The sequence below is a fragment of the Anabrus simplex genome, chromosome 1, assembly GCF_040414725.1.
Source record: "Anabrus simplex isolate iqAnaSimp1 chromosome 1, ASM4041472v1, whole genome shotgun sequence".
NCBI lineage: Eukaryota > Metazoa > Arthropoda > Insecta > Orthoptera > Tettigoniidae > Anabrus > Anabrus simplex.
Genome location: NC_090265.1, coordinates 1,216,871,941 through 1,216,894,823, shown reverse-complemented (window position 1 = coordinate 1,216,894,823; position 22,883 = coordinate 1,216,871,941). Strand labels below are relative to the sequence as shown.

Sequence of the window (22,883 nt, the reverse complement as noted above, 5' to 3'; positions counted from 1 at the left end):
ATCGAACACGTGTGGGATCTCATTGGACGCCGTTTGCAAACTCTGCCCCAGCCTCGTACGGACGACCAACTGTGGCAAATGGTTGACAGAGAATGGAGAACCATCCCTCAGGACACCATCCGCACTCTTATTGACTCTGTACCTCGACGTGTTTCTGCGTGCATCACCGCTCGCGGTGGTCCTACATCCTACTGAGTCGATGCCGTGCGCATTGTGTAACCTGCATATCGGTTTGAAATAAACATCAATTATTCGTCCGTGCCGTCTCTGTTTTTTCCCCAACTTTCATCCCTTTCGAACCACTCCTCCTTGGTGCTGCATTGTCACTGTCAGTCAGTGTATACAAAGTGTCGCCCGTCAGTGGTGCAAGAGCGCGTCTAGCACACATTGAAAGTACGGATTATTTGTTCATCAGTATATATTAGTGTATAGATTATTTGTACCAACTGATTGTTTGTCTGGTAAGAAGGAAGCCACACTTTTCAGTGTCGGCTCATTTTAAATGTAAAATTACATGCTTTCCAGACTAACGAACACACAATTTCACTATAAATATTACACCATTACACACCTGTAACAAAACACATTATTAAACAAAGAATAAATACACACTATTAAACAAAGGATGACATGTCTCTTTCCATCATCAGATTTTATCCAAGTCACATTCAATATTAGGAAATATGTATGCTAATCTCTGTTCAAACTTCAAACATCTATGAATCTGAAATTAGGAACTTAATCTTAAATGAAGGTCTGCTTTGTCACCATTCCAGCATACACTGCAAGGTGTTCGAAAAACCGTTGTTCGTTCATTGGCTCGAATCCAACTGCTGTTAGTCCTCTGTCCCTCCATTACGTCACGCCCCCTATCCTGGTCAGATCAATGACATGCTGCACTTCCCCTACAGGTGCTTTACCCTTAGTGTTCCCTTAATAGTATCATTGTTGTTGCTATCCCAATTATTATTATTATTATTATTATTATTATTATTATTATTATTATTATTATTATTATTATATATTTATGTATATCAAACGATAACGTGTATGTTTCACAAAACTCAAGCTCTTAAACCAGAGGGAGTTAAGAGGTGCAGTTTGTGCCAAAATCTTCCAAATCGTCTCATTAGTACAGGCAAAATCTTGAATTTCTTGGAAATTGAACGGAAATATACTTATTTTCAAGATAAAATAATCAAATTATCAGTCCAATAATTGCAGGCGAACGCTTACCCTAACCCGCAATACACTCTGTATTTAGAAGATTGCCAAGTGACTAACACTTTCATTAATGATTCTACCTGTTAAGCCGTAGAGTATACACTTCCTTTGATGATGGAAGGATACTATTTTCTCCTAGATACTCTTTGATTCTTTGACCTTCACCAGCTTCTGAATATACTCAACAGATGGCAGAACGTTCCTAATAACTTAGATGCTGCTAAGAGAAAAGAGTCTACGTACGCACAGATGGGAAAGTATCAAGTTGATTAGCCTTCTGTATGACCATCAATAAGGGCAGGGACGAACCCTTGAAAAAGTGAGTGTCTACTTACCCGAACCAGTATTTAGCCACGGCCAATTGTATGTTGCACTATCTCTGGCAAGATCGTTTGAAAATGTTAAGATCCAACTACGACCGAATGGCTGAAGCACAGAGTATGGAAATAAGTTTTATAAACTAGATTACGAATGGATTAGTTATTATGTACTGGTATTAAATATTCATAAAACTATAGAAAAGGGTAGACAAAACTATGTGACTACGAGAGGCATATCAAGACGAGTTATCTGAGCTATTTATAAAGAATGCTGCGGAGCAATACGGGTCCACTAATTATTATTATTATTATTATTATTATTATTATTATTATTATTATTATTATTATTATTATTATTATTATTATTATTATTATTATTATTATTTCCAAATACTGAATGTGACTTGATAGAATCTGACGATGTTCTTTTAAGAACGAAACGTGTCATTCATTGTTTAATAGTGTGTATTTATTCCTTGTTTAATAATGTGGGTTTTTTCAGGCGTGTTATGGTGTAATATTTGTATTGAGAATGTGTGTTCGGCAGACTGGAAAGCTTTTAAGTTTACATTTATACATTTTGTTTCAGCTTTCCCTGTTAGCATAGAGCTGTCTTTTTTAGCAATGTTTTCCAGATATTTAGTAATAATTGCTCGGGAAAACGCGAATTGCGACTCTTGTTTGGAAAAACTCTCTCCCCAAGTCACAGACAGTCCATTGAAGTATTTAATTAAAGCACAAGTTCGAGGAGAAAAACGTTTCTTGTCCTGGGAATGAATTTATTGTGTCTTTGAAAATTGTTTTAGAATTCATCCAGAAGTACATAAAGTATATTTTTATGACACGCAGACCTGGTTAAGAAAATCTAAAATGTCTGATTGACCTAAATCATTGAAGTCTGTAAGTGTTAAAGCTGAAAGCAAGAAAAATGGTGTGAAGCTATTGTGTCTAAATTCCTGAAACGTATATTAGATGATCAGGAATCGAATGTCACTTATAAAAATGGCATCCGTATGAATTTTATAAAATACCGCTGAACAGGAAAACATAAACGTTAGATGTGGGTCTATTCTTCAAAATATTATGGACTAACAGGTACGTAATAAGTATTTTGTGATTTAAAACGTTTCACTTTTGTCAATCTTCCCGTTCTTTATGACCTTTTTTCTGGACTTATCTTGTGAATATCAGTATATTTGAGTTATTTCCCATTTACTACCGTTGCGTTACAGCCCATAAAGGTGACTTCCTCGACTTATTCTGAAAATCGCCATGACCCCATCAGCTGGCTGGCATTTCCAAGGCTTGTATATCAAGTAGGCAACGGAGAGGCACAAGGGAACGGAGGGTTCATAAGAGGGTAAACAAGATGTTAAGAAGTTTTGTGTGACTGCTCTTCATTGTAATTCAGTGAAAGAAATAATGAAACTCATAAGTATAGTTAAATCACTCCAGTTTATTATCAAGTGCTGGGTACACTCGTGTCTGTGGAAAGTATAACAGTCGATACGCTACAACAGTTCAGTTGACAACCTGGCCTGTAATTCTGAAGCATTCCACAGGTTTCTTGTCTTGGTCGACCAGTGTCAGCTGGATGTCTACTTTGATCTAGAAGAGAGAAAGAGTATATTAATATTATACATAGGCCTAAAACACTGCTAATCATATCGTCGCTCGACCGGTAAAAGGTTGTATTCCACAAAGCTCTTCCTATCAATTATTCTCCTTAAGACTGGTCACGCCTCCCAGCCACATATGGATACGCAGTCCATCAGAACAATTTCCGTTGTGTTCGTTTTCCTATGTCGACGATTAAACGAAAATGAACCTTACATGCATTGTACACTAGGAGTGCTTAAATACGTAATGCAAACATACATTCCTACAGTGCGGTACTGTAAGGTTCATTTTCCTTTACATGTGGGCATAGGAAAATGAACACAACAAAATTTGTTCTGATGGACTGCATATCCATACGTGGCTGGGAGGCGTGACCAGTCTTAAGGAGAATAATTGATAGGAAGAGCTTTGTGGAATACAACCTTTTACCGGTGAGCGACGATATAACATCTGTGTGATATACCGACTGGGCGAATAATGTGGGTTGCTAAAAATGTGCTGTAAGAAAATTTTGGTTAAACTATGTGAGAATTACTGGCAGAGACGAATATTCTAAGTTTAAAAAGTAGCTCAAAGTAACAATCACCTTAGAATAGCATATTAATGAAATTCAGTTTCTATCGTTTATGCCAGAGAATAATGAAAAGTTATTTTTGAAAAAATTCCTGGAGGAGTATCTTCCCTCCACACATGATTGAAGACGTGGTGTATCAAGCCACATGAAGTAGGAAAAGGGGTAGGAAGAAGAATATTGCCGGAGATGTACATGCAAATAAATTCTACATTAAAATGTTCAATTGGGGACTGCTTAGCCGAGGCAGAAAGGACGTACATAGTCAGAAAGACTTCCACTTCTGGAGGGGCACATATCCTTGGTGTTCAGTTTGCCTGCACAACAAATGAGTGCCTGGTTTATCCCTGGAGATGAAGATATTCGAGCATGAATATAACCACTATATTCCAATTAGCTCCCAGTTTACGGATAGTGGAAACCTTTACTTCCCACTCTTCCAAGGTCTTGATGACCTCTATGGAGGTCACTTTGACTTGAAATGTTCAGTAATGTATTCGGATAAAAGCCATGCTTGTCGTCGTCGTCGATTTTCTAATGTAAGAATATGAAACTTTCAGTGGCGGCTCGTGGATATCAGCAGTGGGGGGCGCACCGTAGTTTCATAATTCCACAAATATCTCAAGTTCTTCAAAACATGTTATCAAGATACACAATTCGAACACTATACGGTGCAATGCATACGCAATTGTTTTTATTATTATTATAATTATAATAATAATTATTATTATTATTATTATATGCCTTTACTGGCAGGACCTAGTGTTTACAGTGCACTATGTCTTCTGGTATGGGCTAGAGCAATTTTGTTACTTTCATTGATCTGTCTCTGTCTTATCCTTGGCTTTGACAATATGAAAGTGACTGAGGTATGAGCGATGCTAGTAATTCCATTCCTTCTGCAGCCAGTCCCTGCTATGAATGGTGTGAAAATGTTGCTCATAGGGTCGGTTGGTGCGTGCATTTCAGTGGGCTTCGCAGACTGATATGTAACAGCAACTTCTGGCTCAGTGAGGAAAGCAACGGGAAACTACCTCACTCCTCATTTCCCTAGTATGCCTCTTCAGTGATGCCTAGGCCATCTATGACAGCTGATGGCAGAGCTGTTGAGGATCCAACCAGCCTTAGGCCTGAAGACTGAACATACATAATAATAATAATAATAATAATAATAATAATAATAATAATAATAATAATAATAATAATAATAATAATAATAATAATAATTGCCTGTTCTTGTCCACCATCGAGTTATGTTTACGAATAGTTTCATTGTAGTGATCACTTACACAAGACACGACATTGACTTCACCAAGCATTTCAAAGTCCATGGTACTATTGATATCACCCCTGTGGTGATCCATTTATCTCCTTTCCTAGAACGGCAGAATAGCGGGCAAGGAAAGCAGTAAAAGGTTTCTGAGATATCACTTCCACATATCCGCGAGTTCTTGTTATATACGTCAGGAGAACTAATTTGTCTTTGGAAAGCCCTATTTTCATTTTTCTTTGTCTCCGGTTTTTTCAACAAGAAGTCTGGTGTCGGCCTAAAACACTCCTTCAGTTCGACTTTCTTCTCGGTAGAAAGAGAAGAAAACGTTAGTTCTTTAATATGTTCGACGGTAATCATACTGTACGAAGTGCATACATAACACTACGCCTACATATAAATCACAACCTTTCTCCTAATTTCACCTTATCACAGTCACATCACGGTCATTCACCAACACAAAGTTAAACATCGCGCTCTCCAGTGAGTATGGCCAACATGAGTCAAGTGCGAGGAGCCAGTAGTTACAGTCGTTACTCGTTTCGTTAGTTAATAATCCTAAAAATTACAAGACAATTTTAAATGTATACCGGCACATTTAACTCAGGTAAGTGCCTCAGTAAAATAGTTCCTAGTTTTAGGAGAGAAATGGCATAAACTGACCCCTGTTAAATAGAAATCAGATCACCAATGTTTCGGGTAGGTTGGCTGCAACGATGGGCCGCGGCAGAAACGCGCCGGAATCTCCGTAGAACAGCACATCTCTACTGCGCCTCTGATTGGCTCCCTCAAGGCCAGTCAAGCGAGACTCGGGAGTATTTGGTCCGCTGTGAGAGAGCGCCCTCCTGCGTAGGGCCAGCAGCGCATCGCGCCGCAGCACAGTACAACTCGCGCCCTTGATAATAATCTTATAGTAAAATATTTCCCTTGTTAACATTTAAGATTAAAATTCCCGAATTTAATGGAACCCCGTGGGGGGCGCGCGCCTTAGCGCCTCCCAAACGAGCCGCCACTGGAAACTTTTCCAGTCTGTTGAACGCTACTAACAAAATAAACAACACAAAATGCTCTGAGGAATCTAAAGGTGTCCATTTGATTGGACAAAACATGTTCTTCCGTAATTATTAATAATGCGTCTATGTTGTTCTAATTAACATGTTATAATGAAGGTTGCTTTCATAGGTCAGTTTAAATTTTACTCCCTCTTATGTATTTTCATTTCACAGATGGCATAGTTTTTGGAATGGGCAATACATAAATTTCACACTGAATCCTAGCCAAAGGAAAAGTGTATATGTATCGCTAATCGCTGCTACAAATCGACATCACATGCCTTTAGGCAAAGGAGTGCTCGAGAGAGGAAATAGGAACGGAAATGTACGTGTAGTACGTGTAAGGTACCACCATAAATTGTTCTCCAGTAGCATTGAGAATGAACGTAATATCATTCTGAAGATATTCAGTGGTCGGATTACCCACTGCGAGTAAGAGCGTTAAAATACATCCGCGGTATTCCCCACATATCGTAAGAGGTAACTGATGGGGAAACCTCGAGAGTCTCTCAACAAAGGAGCGTCGGTTGGTGATCAGAGAGTCCCTAACTGAGTCTGGCATTGTTTCCACTTACATCTTTACCATTTGACCTCTTTTACTACATCCTTCCGAGCCTACGGTGACCTCCATTTTGGTTCTCTGTCCCTTGCCCCCTTAATTCCGAGAACTTCATTCTTTCACTTTCTTTTCTGATTAGTATTAAGAGAGGATGGTTGCACAGTTGCACTTCTTAAGACAACAAACACGACCATCATTCCTTGAACACTCTCTCTGGATAACGTCATTGACTAAAACACAGGTATTTTGTGCATATTGACCAATACAAATTGGTGGTCATGAATTGAAAATTAATACAAGGTGAAATATTATGGGTCCTCACGGATCCATGTGCTGTAAAGTGCTCTAGTCTTACCAAGGGATAAGCTTGCAGAATGGGCATCTCCAGGCGGTAGGTTACTTCTTCACCAGCACCTAGAGGACACTCAGAGTTGGTGATGCTCTTGCAGCCATCCTGCTGGGGCAGTGGATAGTCGATGGTGATACCTGCAGCGGTGGCCTTTACTTGAGGAGTCAACTTGCTCACAGTATGGTCTGAAAAGAAAAGGGTTTTAAGACGTAACCAGAGGTCAAATAACCCTCGTTCTTCAATCAATATTTCATGTACCTTCTCCAGGTAGTAAACTGCTCACACTTATTTAAGTTCTGAGTACATAAAATTCAGTGGAGGGAGTTAATGAATTTTGATATAACAGCAGCGAACGATAGAATCAAAAAGTGCTGCCCGCACACACATGGTATAATTTAATAAGTGTGGACCTAAAAGTATTTCTCTATCTTCTTCTTCTTCTTCTTCTTTTCCTGCCGCTTTTCCCACGCCTGTGGGGTCGCGGGTGCGAACTGCGTCGCACATGTGGATTTGGCCCTGTTTTACGGCCGGATGCCCTTCCTGACGCCAACCCTCTATGGGGGGATGTAAGCACTATTGCGTGTTTCTGTGGTGGTTGGTAGTGTAGTATGTTGTCTGAATATGATGAGGAGAGTGTTGGGACGGACATATACACCCAGTCCCCGAGCCAGAAGAATTAATCAGAAGCGATTAAAATCCCCGACCCAGCCGGGAATCGAACCCGGGACCCTCTGAACCGAAGGCCAGTACGCTGACCATTCAGCCAACGAGTCGGACAAAAGTATTTCTCTATCAATGAAGGAAATTCAGTTTTGGATAAGTATACCGTTCTGTTTCATTTTAAATCTTTATTTGGAAATCTTTCTTTTGAATTAAACACCAGCATCCATTTATTTTACAGTCAATATTTGTATCGTTGTTGCGCCTGCGAAAACCGCTATATGATAACAGTTTTGGAGAAATACTGACTCACAGGACATATACTGTACTATGAAGAGGGATAATTTCTTGGAAATATTCGCACAATATTGAACCTTAACGGCCAAAGTTCTAAGGTGAAATATTATTTCACACAGCGATTTCTGAAGGCGCAACGACGGTATAGAAAAACACTGGTCGCTTGAGTTACGAATTACCATGAAAAGGAAGAATAAAAAACGTTTATACGTATTAGCACAGAAAATGATTTTGTCTAAGGAAAGTTTATCAATATAATTAATTTAAATTTGAAAGGTATTCACACTTAAAATTTATATTATTTTACAGTTTTATATCCTTGAACCCCTGAAGAAACTTAATTCATCTTTGTATTGAATACACTATCCATACACTCACTTAAATTAGTGTCATCAGTGAATATGAATTTAATTTTCTGTACTTAATAATAATAATAATAATAATAATAATAATAATAATAATAATAATACTATGATCCCCTAAATCTGAATGACCAAAGTGGAATTTTGAACTTGTTTCTTCCCAAACCTTACTAATAAGAGAGAGATCAAATCAAATTTTAGGAAGCTAAGTGGATTTTTAACTGATAATGAAGCGAAGCTACCGGGATATTGTGATAGAGTTAAAATGTTGCCGTTCAAGTTAGTCATCTTATTCACATAAAATCTGTCTGTGTTTGGATTAATATCACTATTTCAAATAATATTCTCAGTCTCGTCAGCAAACTAAATCCCTATACATTCTGTTCGTTTTCAAAATCTCCTTTCTTTATTCTTTGAATAATGCATTGTTTCTTTGAATTTTATTACAGAAATGTAAAATATACAATTCATGAATCCATTTTTAATGCATTTATATTTTTCACTAACATAGTCAATACATTCATTATCCGACTCATTGGCTGAATGGTCATCTTTGAGGCCTTTGGTTCAGAGGGTCCCGGGTTCGATTCCCGGCCGGGTCGGGGATTTTAACCTGTTTTATTAATTCTTCTGACTCGGGGACTGGGTGTTTTTGTTTTCCCTAACACATTCCTCTTCATATTCATACAGGCAAAAGTGATTACATCCTCCCATATAAGGTTGGCGTTAGGAAGGGCATCCGGCCGTAAACAGGACCAAATACACATGACCGCCACAGTTCACATCCGCAATCCCACAGGTGTACGAACAGCGGTAGAATAAGGAGAAGAATCAATGAATTCATTATTCTGGACTGACTTTTTGAGTGACTTTATTGTTCATTTAAAATATGGCCATACGTGTTTATATTTCCATAGAGTATACTTCGAAATTCATTCATGGGTTATATCGATATAACATCCTCCGAAAGACGTACCGGTATCTTAATTTAAATATTTCTGTGACTGACATTTGAAATTTTATTAGCCAATGCCTTACCATGCAGTAGTAGATGTTGTTCATTTATGTCAATAAATATAGTTACAATGTCTTAACAATTGCACATATTGGTGAAGAGTTGATCTGTTTATATAATTTAAAGTTGATAGGAGGGCTGGTTGATGGTTGAAAAGGTTCTATACAGCTCATCTGCATTGGAGGTATGGGTGAAAAGAGCTGTGGCACCTAGGGAAGGAGCATGAATTTATATTACATCTTGGTAAAAATCGACTGTCTGATGTCTAGTCTTCGTTTATCTATCAACATTACAGACTTTTATACCTTCGGTGTTCAATCTGCAATCCTCCATGAGTTAACTAAGCGTCTTCAACTATTACTGTGGTCTCATCTGTCTTTACGCTTCTTACCCTGAAGTAATATTTAAAACGGAATATGATGAACGCCTTCCACGTCTTCGTCTCATTTTCTTGCCTGCAAAGGTCGATTTCAATATTCTCCTACTAGACGATTAAGTCGCGTGGTGTCCTAGAAAAACTACCCCTTTCAAGTCACGTCATATGAGCCCATCAACCAAGTGGATTTAGAAGTACAGCTTCATCCATCAAGTTCATTCCTAACTCAGCCCTTATTTGTTCATTGTGAGCACCATTACACCATTGTTCCCGCCTGTAAGTGCCAGCAATAATTCTCAATAGCCTACATTCGTGCCTATTATATCTTGCTTTTAAATAAGACATATTAGCTGGAAGGAAACTTTCATGTATCTTGATTTACCATACTACCACCCTGAGTGAATTCCTAATATGATGACTACCATCCTTGGAGAACTCACATCCTAAGTATTTGAATGGTGTGGAGATGGTAGTGATTATTAATGTTTTGAGAGGTAATAATATACTTTACACACAGTCCCCTTAATTATTTGAAACGGCCTACATGTTAGCTTCGTATTCCCTTCTTAAAAATCAATCCTCTTAGTTTTCTTGCTAATGGAACCAGTTATGCCACAGGAATTCTACTTTTCATATCATGCTCCCAGTATTTATATGGGTTTTTATTGGTGTTAGATTGTGAAATTCAAAAGCGGTATACCATTACGACCAGTTCAGTGGCATAATTATACCAGATTGCAAAGGTTGATACTATACTTTTAACCAACTGATTCCAACTCAGCCTCTCTTCCTTTCAGTGAATGTCTCATGTAAACGAAAGAAAAAAAATAACGTGAAATATTACAGTCTTGTCTAATGTCTGTAACTACATTGAATCAAGCTTTCTAACATCCGTTATCACTATAGCCTAAGTTTCAATATTATTGACTGGCTGTGAAAAACTATCCTTGATCTCACATAAACTCAGCGTGCCAAATATACTTTTTCCTGGAATTCCACCATATGTATTCTCCATATATACAAGATTAATTATCATTTTCTATGAAAGCATGGTCCTAACAGTAGCTACATGTCCTGTGATCATCTTAATATCCACCAGCCAGACTGTTCACTTTTATCTTGCCTATCCGACTCCCCTGGGCAACTCTTGTTCTCCGATCCCAATGGTATAAGGTTTATGAAGCCAAGGGAGTTTTAATGTTCGCGTCCTTCGTGGTCTTTTCCTTTCTTTGGCCAATACCTTTAATTTATAGAAGGGTGCTCTTCTGTTTTCATTTAGGATTCCTTTTAGAGAGGATGGCTGCCCAGTTGCACTTATTCTTAAAACAATGATCACAATCCCCTCCATCATTGGTCTCACCAGCTTCCTTAAAATAACCTCAAACATATTACCTCTTTTTCCACTCGACGAAATGCATGTACCTCGACTGTTGAAGAAATGTTTTCTATTACAGTTCTTATTGAACACTGTAATTACTCCTTTCGTCTAATTGGAATGTATCAATGAAATAAATTATACCCACACTTTGCCGCTTTATTTGACCATTTCGGTTTGAATTTTATCGAGTTATGTCACTCTACGAATCGGTGGTTTATTTACCACTCTTTCCACTCTCTCAAATATCGTGATTTCATTATCATTAAAATTCTTATCCCAATGAATTCTGTTGTCCAATATTTGAATCAGAAACGTTATTCAGTTGAACATAGCACACAACGATTGAGTTGTTTATAATTTCTAATCTGTCTCACAGTGTGTAAAGTTTTCTATTACGGAGAAGATTAAACCGTAAAAAAAATTATTACACTGAACAGCCTTCAGAATTCGTCATATAATAGTTATACCACGGTTCTCTCAGTGTGAATGCCCATAAGAACAATGTGAGCGTTTAAGAACCAACGTAGAACACATATACCACGCAGTTTATAGTGTCTATGGTGACTATCGACATTCTCTAGATTTTTTCAGAAAAATCTTGAAATATTTAGATACCAGATACTTTCGTAATCCCAGTTATGTTCCATTATTTACCCAGAAAAAGATACTCTCATATCCAATATCAGTACCACATGGGGAAAATAACCACGAGTCATTATCCAATATTTAGCATTAAGCATGTCAGAAGAAGCAGAAAATTAAACACTTATCGTATGAAAGGTTTCATAAAGAGTTAATACTATAATTATAATGATTTATACTTACCAATGGCGAAGTCTACCTCAGCGACAATGTTCTTTCCGCGCTTGAATTCACAGGGCTGAGTGTCACAGCCGCTGACTCGCACTTCCAAAGGAGATGGTCCTGATGTGCCTGTAATGAATGACATTAAGTTGTAATTTAATTAGAAAAAAGTGTTTGTAAGGCGATAAAACGCTTAAGCCGTGTAAGTATCTGTAAATGTGCCTTTAAATCAATATGACTCATCCTGTCCTCTGAGATAGATTTCTGTTTAATAGTCCATAGTGACAATTATCATATTCGAAATATACGCTGTGTGCGAGTTGTCTCCAGACGAAGAAAACCCAGGTAACATGTAGATCGTAACTAATTCGCCAACGACTTACACTGGTGAGCAATAGAGATTAGTATGAAGTGCCACTCACCTTAACTTTTTTTAAAAATAATCTGTGCTATATTGAATTCTATCTATTTTTTTGCAATTATTCATGCGAGGAACTTTAATGATCGTGGTCAGTACCCCTGAAAATATATTATGAGTGTGGTATATATTCTGCGTGACTGCAGTACCTGTTCTTGGTGCGTGCAATTGTAATTAATGGAGGCTATGATTATGATAAATGCGTTTGAATTCCCATCCATCACTCGTCTGGAATTGTAAATACTGAAAACAACTTATAATTGTGCCTATTTGGGATATTAAACCAGCATGTTCTTAGGTGTGTTCACATTGGCGAGTGCACCTTGTATCAGGCTCTCAAAGCAAACTTATATTATTCGTAGAACCGTGTAGCTACTCCAGAACAACCGGAAGGGAAGGTATATTAATCCATAGACTAAAGCAGTGGCTACCTAATGTAATATCTAAAAGAATTGATATAGTTCTTTAGAGGTAAAGAATATTTAATCTATTATGGTGGCTTTAGGAGTACGGCTTCACTTAAGGTGATAAAAATTTAGTTCAACAATAATCTTCACATTCGTCGAGAATTCCGTTCGTTATCTATCATTATAACAATTGTACTTACGATAATCTACAACGAAAACAAAATGTCGATAACGTTATGGATTTAAACACTAATTTTGTACTATATACATCAGTGCGTTAACATATTTTATCAGGATAGTTCGTGCGTGATAAGTTCAGTTTGACTCCTTAAATATAATTCCGTGGAAAATACAGAATTAACGTCTTAATTAAACCCTGGAAAAGAAGGGTAAGACGTGAAGGTGCATCGTAAGGTGGAATAATATTAATTGTTTTTAACTCTCGCAAAGAGATAAATAACCTACAAGAGCTTAGATAAATAAGATAACATTTAAAAGAAATGATGACAAATTGTGTCAAATTAATGCTTTATCTATAAAGTGATATTATCTCAAATTCAACTTGAACAACAACATACGTGTTGAAATCATGATTGCCCATGCAGCCATTGCCACAAGTTAGGCAACTCGCCTTTGTACGTTGGGAGGATGGTTACTTAGTTGTACAATAATCACAACCACCACTTTTATACGTTGGAGATTAAACCGAAACCCTTAAGGAACTATCTTGATGCTCGAGTATCGGTTTCCTATATTTTATTACTTCGACAAATTTGATTCTTAAGTGAAAATATCACATAATACAGTACTTCACATATCGCAATAAACAGACCTTATGAATGCACAATTGATCACTTCAAAGTTGATTATCACGTTGTCCCTCGTACTTCCGTAAACAAGTGTAAATAATTTTTTTCTTGATTGGTATGTCTTATAACATTGATTCAGTTATGAACATGCATTAGATTCCTAATTATATCTTACAGAGGAGTATGTGTTTACGACAGCTTAATAGACAGTGAATAAAGTGTTCCATTCTGAAGTTGGAATCGAAGCCCACTGATTTAATTCTTAGGGCATAGCTTGAAATTCTCGTAAATAATCAAGTTAAAATTGCTTCAGTACATATTTAGGACGGTATAATGAAAGATTTCGATTTTTATCATAACGTATTGCTCATTTTTTATCCAGGCTTCTTTCAAACTTACAGATTAACATTAGGCACAAGTAACGTGTGTAAATGCATGGAGTAGACCTATTAACATACATCCATTATGATGTCCCTTTCATGTTCTACTCACACTTGTCGAATGAGGTAGCGCTGGCGGCTGCTACCAGAAGAGTGACTGCTAGAAGACGGAACATGGTGAGATGTTATGGAGCTGTAGTCGACTGCTATTGACTGCGCGAAGATGACTGATAGTGAAGGTATATATACGATTCACGACTGGGCGTCTGCTGCACACGTGGTCTTTCTTGAGTGCCTGATGATACCTGTTATCTCAAGTGCCTAGAGACAATGTTGTAACACCACTCCTAACAGCTTACAAAATTTAAACTTTAGGAATCCTACTTTTGTTTCAAACAATGAGAAACTGATTGTTGCATAGCTAATGGTCATGCCAATTATTAATATTTGGTGAATGCTCTTAGATTAATTTATAAAACAAGCAAATAAAATTGCTGTCCAAATGACATGAGCGGTTGCGGTATCTTCTGGCTGTCGTATGAGGTGACTAAAAATGGGAACCAGGGGCTGTGAATTTGCGAGCGTGAGTTGGTGACCAGGGTCGCATAGTTGAGTTTGGCATTGCTTACACTTATTTTTGACAAGCAAGCTCCTCACATTTATCTTTCATATCCAACCTCCCTTGGTCAACTCTTCTTCTTTTTGGACGCCGATGATATTAGGTTTATGAGGCCGAGGGTCTCTTTCACGTTCACACTCTTCGTGATCCTTCCCTTTCTTCAGCCGCTGCCTTCATTCTCTACAGGATTAGGCCTCTTCCTATTTCACTCCTGATTGGTGTTAAAAAGAATGGTTTGCCATCCCTGTTTCCCCTTAAACTGCAATCACCACCACGACCACCTTTTCAAATGAAGACTTTCCGCATTTTTTATATCGTAAATCGTGGTGTTGAGATACTGTAAATATTTGAGTTATCTGTGAATTTGTTCATGAATGCGTTGTAAGAAAGTGTTACATTCTGAGTGAATTTCTGAGTGGCTGCGTTGTGATTATGTTATGCTAAATTTAAGGGAATATTTCATGTTTACGTTTTGTAGAAATTTATATGTGATTGCTTCTAATTATTAAACTTAATTTTCAGTTTTATAGAAATTTTACTGTCAGCAATTAATAGAATCACAACACATGCTCAATGATAAAATTGAAAATTGATATTTAAAAACAATGTTGAGCTTACGCAGTAACTGCATACCTGTATTTCTGAGACGGACACATACCTATAGTTGATCCAACATAGATGCAATAAATTCATAATGTACCGTGCATAGTTGCTATTCTTAAATTCAATAGTATAATATTATCTGAAAACACTTGTGTATGAAGTAGAGTAACAATTACTGTGTGTATGTCACGATGTCACCACCTGCCGACGGAGTAAAATCTCTGAAATTCGTTGTGGAATAAATAATTTGATAGAATTTGTGACTGGTAACAATTTTATACTATTTTACAAATATAAATAATACTATTACTAATAGTAATACCTCAAACCATAATATATGTTTGAATTACTTCGAGTATGTTGCTACTCTTACAAGATAACCGTGCAGACTTTCTGTCGCAAAAGAAAATGAGCAATTTTTCAACATGATTGTTTGTTCTATTACCTGGCTACCTTCTTAGCAAGAAATATTCCTGGCCATCAAACCTACTTCATTTCGATGGTTTATTAGAATAAATCTTTGAGTATTTACTTCTGATATTAAAATAATTTGAGGTATCTCTAAATGTTCTCACCTTTACCCGGGTCAGAACAACAAACTATAATTTTATAATTTTTCGGTAAGTGAAAATTTATAATTTCTCTTTGATTAATCTACATTACATTGAAACAAACTTACAATAGCATATCAAGGAAAATTAAAAAATAAATTACAACAGCAAGAAAAAATTTAAGAAAAAATTTCATGATGCAAAAGGAGAAGAACAAGAAAGAAATAAAGGCTGATAGAAATTTAATCACAGGCACGTTATTGTACGACATCGAAAGCTTAAATTTTACACTTCCCTTTGTTCTGTTTTATATGTATTAATATTATTATGAGACATTAAAAACTGCTAGAATTATAATAAGAACTCTTCAAACTGCCTGCAAATATTTTCTCCACGTTTTTAGATTATTGTCGTGAAATCTAACAGCCATCGGGAATATCTTACATGTGTGTCTGTTGGGTCGTCAGCCCCAAGGACTAGTTGGATCCTCAAATAAGATCAGCAGAGTTATCATATTGCAGGGAATACCCAAAAACTGGTGGCAACATGCTAAATTCTCAAGCAAAAAGAAAACATGGTGTCAAATTTCCCTTTGGGAAAATCAAAAGATCGTATAAATGAAACGCAGATTGAAAACGATGAATTTATCTGCACCTAAACGAATGGTTTTCGATAGACGTCTTTAGGGCTTTAAGTTAACGAAACTAATAGCCTTCAAAGCTATAAATAAAGACAGAAAATGTTTAAGCCTTATATTGTATACAGAATTTGGAGACGACAAGAGTAGGATTCAGTGCATCGAAAGTGGGGAACTGACTCAGGGTCTATGAAACTGCCACGTATGGAATAAGCACGTCTCTACAGTATGATGAAGTGAGGCCTCTTCGATAAAAGAATGTTGTACGTGTATATTTCTGACAGTTAGGTTCGTCTACTAATACTTCACATCACAGCTTGCAAGATCACATCGATCATTTGTACTCTAACTCCCCTCTTTGACAGTATCTTTCAGTAATGTTCATCCAGCAATTCTTCACATCACAGCCTGCACGGTTGCTATGTAACATTACGTTATATATTTTGTATCGCTAATTTTGTGACCCAAATTTTCATATGAACCCTAGACATTAGACATGTAAAAAATTGAAACCAGCTTAAAATCCAACATCCATAACATCCACGAGGATGAGACTTTAGTAAGTGATCAGAAACAAAGTACGAAACACGTATATGAACATGAAACAAAAGTGGACGATTGGCATAATTTCTTTGATTCGTGGTCAGTTTTCATATTTTAATTTGGCAGATGTTTAAAGTAAAACTGCTGGCATATCGATCAAGGGTGTTTACTGAGATGGTGCTAGAATGTTCACAGGAGTTATAGATAATGAAGCTCTCTTCGTTCTTGATCAGTTGGTTGTGTGTGATGGTTCGCTTATTCTATTATGGACATGTGTTGGTAGTTGATGAAATTACCACCAGTATTATCCGAAAATTTCGTGACCTATGAAAAGCTAATATGAATTAAGTTTATATAACCAAGTGAAATGCATGATGAAATGTTTTATTTCAAAATTACCAGCAAAAATTCTATATAAGTTGCAGATCAGTTCAGTAGTTCCTTATGATTCAAGAAATCTACGCAGTTCTTCTTCTTCTCCTCCTTCTCCTTCTTCCTCTTCTTCTTCTTGTACTGTCTCTTCACAGGAGATGTTGACCATTACCATCATGGATTTGTATTTCTCGCCTATCGTAGATATCGAAGCACTTTCGGAGGTAGCACGTTCAGGATAAAATTCTCCTCCCACGTTCACATTCCCCTTGCATCGTGGCTTCTATGATCCTATGATCGGTTTTATCAGGCTGTACTTTATCATTTTGGATGGCTTGTCTGTAATAGGCTGTTCTCCTAAGTTTCGTGAGGATTAAGGCTTCAGATGATTTCTCGGCGCGACGGAGTTTCCCCTAGTTCGAGACGTGGCCCTGGCATGGGATCTTAAATATTTCAAAGGCCTCCAGTCGATTCATTGTGATCATCTTTCGACACTCCAAAGCATCACCTTTAGCATGACACTTACATCATACCAACGAGCTTTGAATCACAGATTTAAAAAATGAAATGGCTTATGGGTTAGGTGCCGGGAGTGTCCGAAGACAAGTTTGGCTCTCCAGGTGTAGGTCTTTTGATGTGACCCCCGTAGGCGACCTGCGCTTTGTGATGTGGATGAAATGTTGATGAAGACAACACACACACACCCAGCCCCCCCCCACCCTCGCCAGTAAAATTAACTAATTATGGTTAAAATTCCCGACCCTGCCGGGAATCGAACCCGGCACCCCTGAGACCAAGGGCCAGCCACGTTAAGCATTTAGCCATGGAGCCGGACGAATCAGAGCTCATGATCCCGTACACCCTGTTTTAATTTCACAAACGCACTTCATGCAAAGACCAGTGGCGGCCGGCCCATTAGGTCACAGGGTCACGTGTCCTCCCAATCTTCATTAATATTTTTTTTTTTTTAACTTCTCAATACATTGTAGACAGGACACAGGTTTTAAGCTCATAATAATGGGGATTAATGATTCTGAACTGCTAATTTTGGCTTCTGGATAGAAAGTAAAATCGTTTATATCAGCTCCCGGTCGCAACCCCTACGTGACCATAGAGGAGAAGATTAAAGTAGTTTCCAACCGTTTCCGCTGGCAATGTTGCTTGAAGAAGGGACCTGCAGTAAGGAGAGAGGCTCGGTCAAAAACAAACTGTGACAAAGAAGGGATGTCGGTAGTTCTTCGAAAGGAAATAAGCTACACGATTCACTGACTTGTATTTCCAAGTGTGCTATAGTTGAAAATAACATTGTAACAATACGACTGTTGTGGAAAGAGAAAGGAAAGAAATAGAATAAATACATTCCGGAGAAGGCCAATGGCAACCGAGAGGTAGAAATGCGCTGTCTATGAATGACAGATTTGCTACAGCTAAAGAAGGAAGAGTGGATCTCACATGAGTATTAACGATAAAATAAGCCTAGGTATGTATTGACATTGCATTCTTTAAATGTGTGTAGTTCTTCTTCTTTATCTTCTTTATCAAACTTCAAAGATCCTCCAGCGTCAGGTTTTCCGTCGGACTCAGCTAGGGATTCCACCTCTACCGCCTCAAGGCCAGTGTCCTGGAACTTCAAACTCTGGGTCGGGGATACAACTGGGGAGGATGACCAGTACCTCGCCCAGGCGGCCTCACCTGCTATGTCGAATAGGGGCCTTGCGGGGGGATGGGAAGATTGGAAGGGATAGACAAGGAAGAGGGAAGGAAACGGGCGTGGCCTTAAGTTAGGTACTATCTCGGCATTTGCCTGGAGGAGAAGTGGGAAACCACGGAAAACCACTTCCAGGATAGCTGTGGTGCGAATCGAACCCACCTCTACTCATTTGACCTCCCGAGTCTGAGTGGACCCCGTTCCAGCCCTCGTACCACTTTTCAAATTTCGTGGTAGAGCCGGGAATGGAACCCGGGCCTCTGGGGTGGCAGCTAATCACACTAACCACTACACTACAGAGGCGGAAATGTTTATAGTTTACCATGTAAATGTGTTTGTGTATTTTAGACTTGTATTATTCGTACCAACATTTAAACCATAACGTGGTCCTCTTATATGAAACTTCATGAGTCGCTACTGGCAAAGACAATTCTGGTTTTGATTTCAAATTCTGGATCCCATTTTTGTGTTAGCCAGCAACCAGGTTGATTACCAACGTGATTTTTCTGCTTGCAAACCATTAATTTTGTCTTCTGAACGTTTATTTTAAAGCCAAACTCCTTGCAATTAATGATACAAATTCTAATTTCAGGTTATTGCTGGTTTAAATTACAAGTCAACGATGATAAGCAAATGGTACGTTTCACATCCTGTTCCGTGACCTCCGACTGGAAATTGGAAATTCGTTGACTTAACATGAAATATTAAGCGTTGTCGCTGCCAATAATAATAATTTCATGGATACGTCTACAGGATGCATCATGCCAGGTTGACCAACCACCTTCTCGTTTACTGGAAAAAGAGGAAAACCAAGTCACCATGGTTGATGGAAGTAAACAAAGATCTGCACGAACTGGGAGGAACAGAATTGAAAAGACCGGATATTTCTCAGGAGGATGCTTAAACAAGTATAAACCACCCAGAAGGAAGACAGGCACCCTCTGGAAAAAGGAAAGGAAGAAACAACACAGCCAGAGAATGCGCAATTAATGGGCAAACATCAAAACCCTCCCCAAATGCATTAGTTGAATATCGTGGTCTTTAGTCGGCCAGTACGAAATAATAATGTTAATAAATCAAACAAAGTAAATATATTGAAGAATAGAAAAATGAGATTACTACGAAAAATTGATAAAAGAGAAACAAGTAAAAGGGTATTTTCAGAAGAACGACAAAGAAGATCAGACAGAATGAAGAAATACTGGAAGAACAGAAAGGAAAAAATCATAAAACATCATAGAAGATCGGACAGAAATTGATTACAGTGGTCCAGTGCGGCCGAAAAGGCCCAATAATAATAACGGAGTAATATAAAATATATTATATATAATATATAATATGGCCTCCGGAGAGGCCTGGTGAAGGTCTTTTTCTAGTAGACGGCCTATTAGACGACCTGCATGTCTGTGAAGATGAGGACCCTACCTAGGATGATTTATAATGTTGAATACGCCACACACACCTAGCCCCCAAGCCAATGGAATTAACCAATTAAGTTTAAAATTCCCGACCCGGCCGGGAATCGAACCCGGGACCTCTGAACCGAAGGCCAGTACGCTGACCATTCATCCAACGAGTCAGAAATAATAATAATAATAGTAATAACAACAAAAAAGGCATGATGGAGAAATTGGAGGCCAAGGAAAGAAAGATTTTGAGAAAAATCTTAGGTCCAGTCAAAGACAACGGCGAGTTTAGGAGACGGCACAACCAGGAGTTGTACTCGCATGTTGAGAAAATAACTGATGTGATGCGAAAAAGGAGGATTACTTTTTATGGACATATGGCCCGAATGAATTCAACACGGTTAACCAACCGCATTTTCACTTTCCTCCAAAAGAAAAAGGCAAAGGCGGCATGGTTCAGTGAGGTACAGAAAGATCTGCAGGAGATTGGGATCTCATTTGAAGATATCCAGGAGCGTGTCCCACTTAAAAAAAACTCCAAGAATATCAGAGTATCAGAGTTTCCTACCAAAGCCGAAGATGAAAACTGGAAAGGCACGGACGGAAGAGCGAAAGTAGCAACACCGTATACGAATGAAGGAATACTGGACCAACATTAAAGCTCAAGGGAAACAGTTGAAATGACGTGGTCCTTAGTTGGCCGAAACGAAACAAGAATAATAATAATAATAATAATAATAATAATAATAATAATAATAATAATAATAATAATAATAATATGACCTCAGCTAGCTACGGTGTGCAAGCACTTTTAATTTGACGCCATCTGGCTGTTTGATCGTCAATTTCGAAGTTCCATTTTACTCCAGGCCTACAAGATGGCAGAATAAATCCGAATCTCTCTTGGGCGTCTATTGCTAGATTTTAATTTTGTCTGGTAAAGACCAAATGCTCATGAGAGTACGTTTATACGCCGACTTCGCACGGCATGGAGTGCCGAATGGATTTGTTTCTGACCTTCAAAAATCTGACTACCTCTGCCAGGTTTGAACCACTATCACACGATCCTTAGGCCAACTCTCTACCACCGATCCACAGAGGGATTTACGGTGATGAAGGCTAGAGACTAAACGCGTCATCAATGAAATGACTTTACGCTTTCGAAATATCAATATATCGCAGAATGTTGAAAACCCCATGGACAGACCACATCATGAATGAGGAGGCACACTGTTGTGTCGGAAAATCACACGAAGTCCTAAACATCTCAAAACGCATGAAAGCAGCTTATTTCACGCACATCTTCCGAAATTAGAAATACTATTCAGAGAAAAGAAAAGTAGACGTTGGAGGAGAAGATAATGCTGGGCGCAAATTAGAAATAATTACTCCACGATAGTCTCCAACCTTCTGTGAAAAGAAAGGACCAGTAAAAGTAGAAGGAGAAAGCAATGAGAAGAATAATTTAATTTTAATATTACCAGTACTTGTTCATTTCTACCATCATCAAGATCGACGTAATATTTAGAATATTCTCACGCAGTTCATGCAGTGGTGGTGTGATTGACGAGCCCATTAGTCAACGTAGAAGAATTCAGTAGGAGGTTAAGGATGATTGACGTAAAAATCCGTGCCACTTTCACCTGTTCTAAGTGTTAACTCGAGTACCAGGTGTTTCATCTTGTTTGCAGAAGATAAATATGAGCTTGAATTGCACACCTGGTGTTTGCCGTGTGACCTTATCTGGATCACTCCGATTGATCAGAGAATGAATCATCAGTTGGTAACATAAGAACTGAAATGGAGTATTATTCTCGACGACTTGCAAACTGTAGAAGCAGAATGTAGTCAACAAATTGCAAACGATATTTTTCAAACTGAGTAACCTCCGTGGCTCAGGCAGCAAATCTCAGTCACTCCATGTGAGACTTGTGCTGGACGAAGCGGAGGTGGGACAGGATTTTCTCCGGGTACTCCGGTTTTCTCTGTCGTCTTTCATTCCAGTAACACTCTCCAATATCATTTCATTTCATCTGTCAGTCATTATTCATTGCCCCAGAGGAGTTCTACAGACTTCGGCAGCCGGCACAATTCGTATACTTGCCGCTAGATGAGGGCTTCATTCATTCCATTCCTGATCCGGTCAAATGACTGGAAACATGTTGTGGATTTTCATTCTTCGAACTGACACCTAATTTCCCTTGTCCGTTCCTTCAATGGCGCCTAGGCTATATTTTTTTGCTAGTTGTTTTACGTCGCACTGACACAGATACTGTAGGTCTTATGGCGACGGCTAGGCTATGTATGCCAGCTTTTGGTAAAACTGAGTATTAAACCATCCGAAGGCTCAGGGTTCAACTTGCATACATTATCCACACATTCCATGAGCAGTAAACAATAATTAGGCTTTTATACATATCTGAAACAGGTTCGGCTTGCTAAAGTCCAGAATCCAACTGTTGGCGGGACCATTTGTCCAGCTTTTGGTGGCATTTATATTCTTAATAGTGTTCTACACCCTTTGTATTTTTGTCAAGAGTGCTAACGCTGAATTAATTTTTCTTTCCTTGTAT

At 38.2% G+C, this 22,883-nt stretch overlaps 1 protein-coding gene across 1 annotated transcript; it reads right to left on the bottom strand.

The window, feature by feature from the left end:
* Window positions 1–2,980: 2,980 nt before the first annotated feature.
* Window positions 2,981–14,135, bottom strand: LOC136858194 (NPC intracellular cholesterol transporter 2). The gene is made up of 4 exons (XM_068225444.1): window positions 13,984–14,135; window positions 11,879–11,986; window positions 6,972–7,150; window positions 2,981–3,152 (listed from the first exon to the last, which is right to left on the bottom strand). The coding sequence occupies exons 1-4, from the start codon at window positions 14,045–14,047 to the stop codon at window positions 3,066–3,068; spliced, it is 438 nt and encodes a 145-aa protein (XP_068081545.1). The 5' UTR covers window positions 14,048–14,135; the 3' UTR covers window positions 2,981–3,065.
* Between the last annotated feature and the right edge of the window lie 8,748 nt (window positions 14,136–22,883).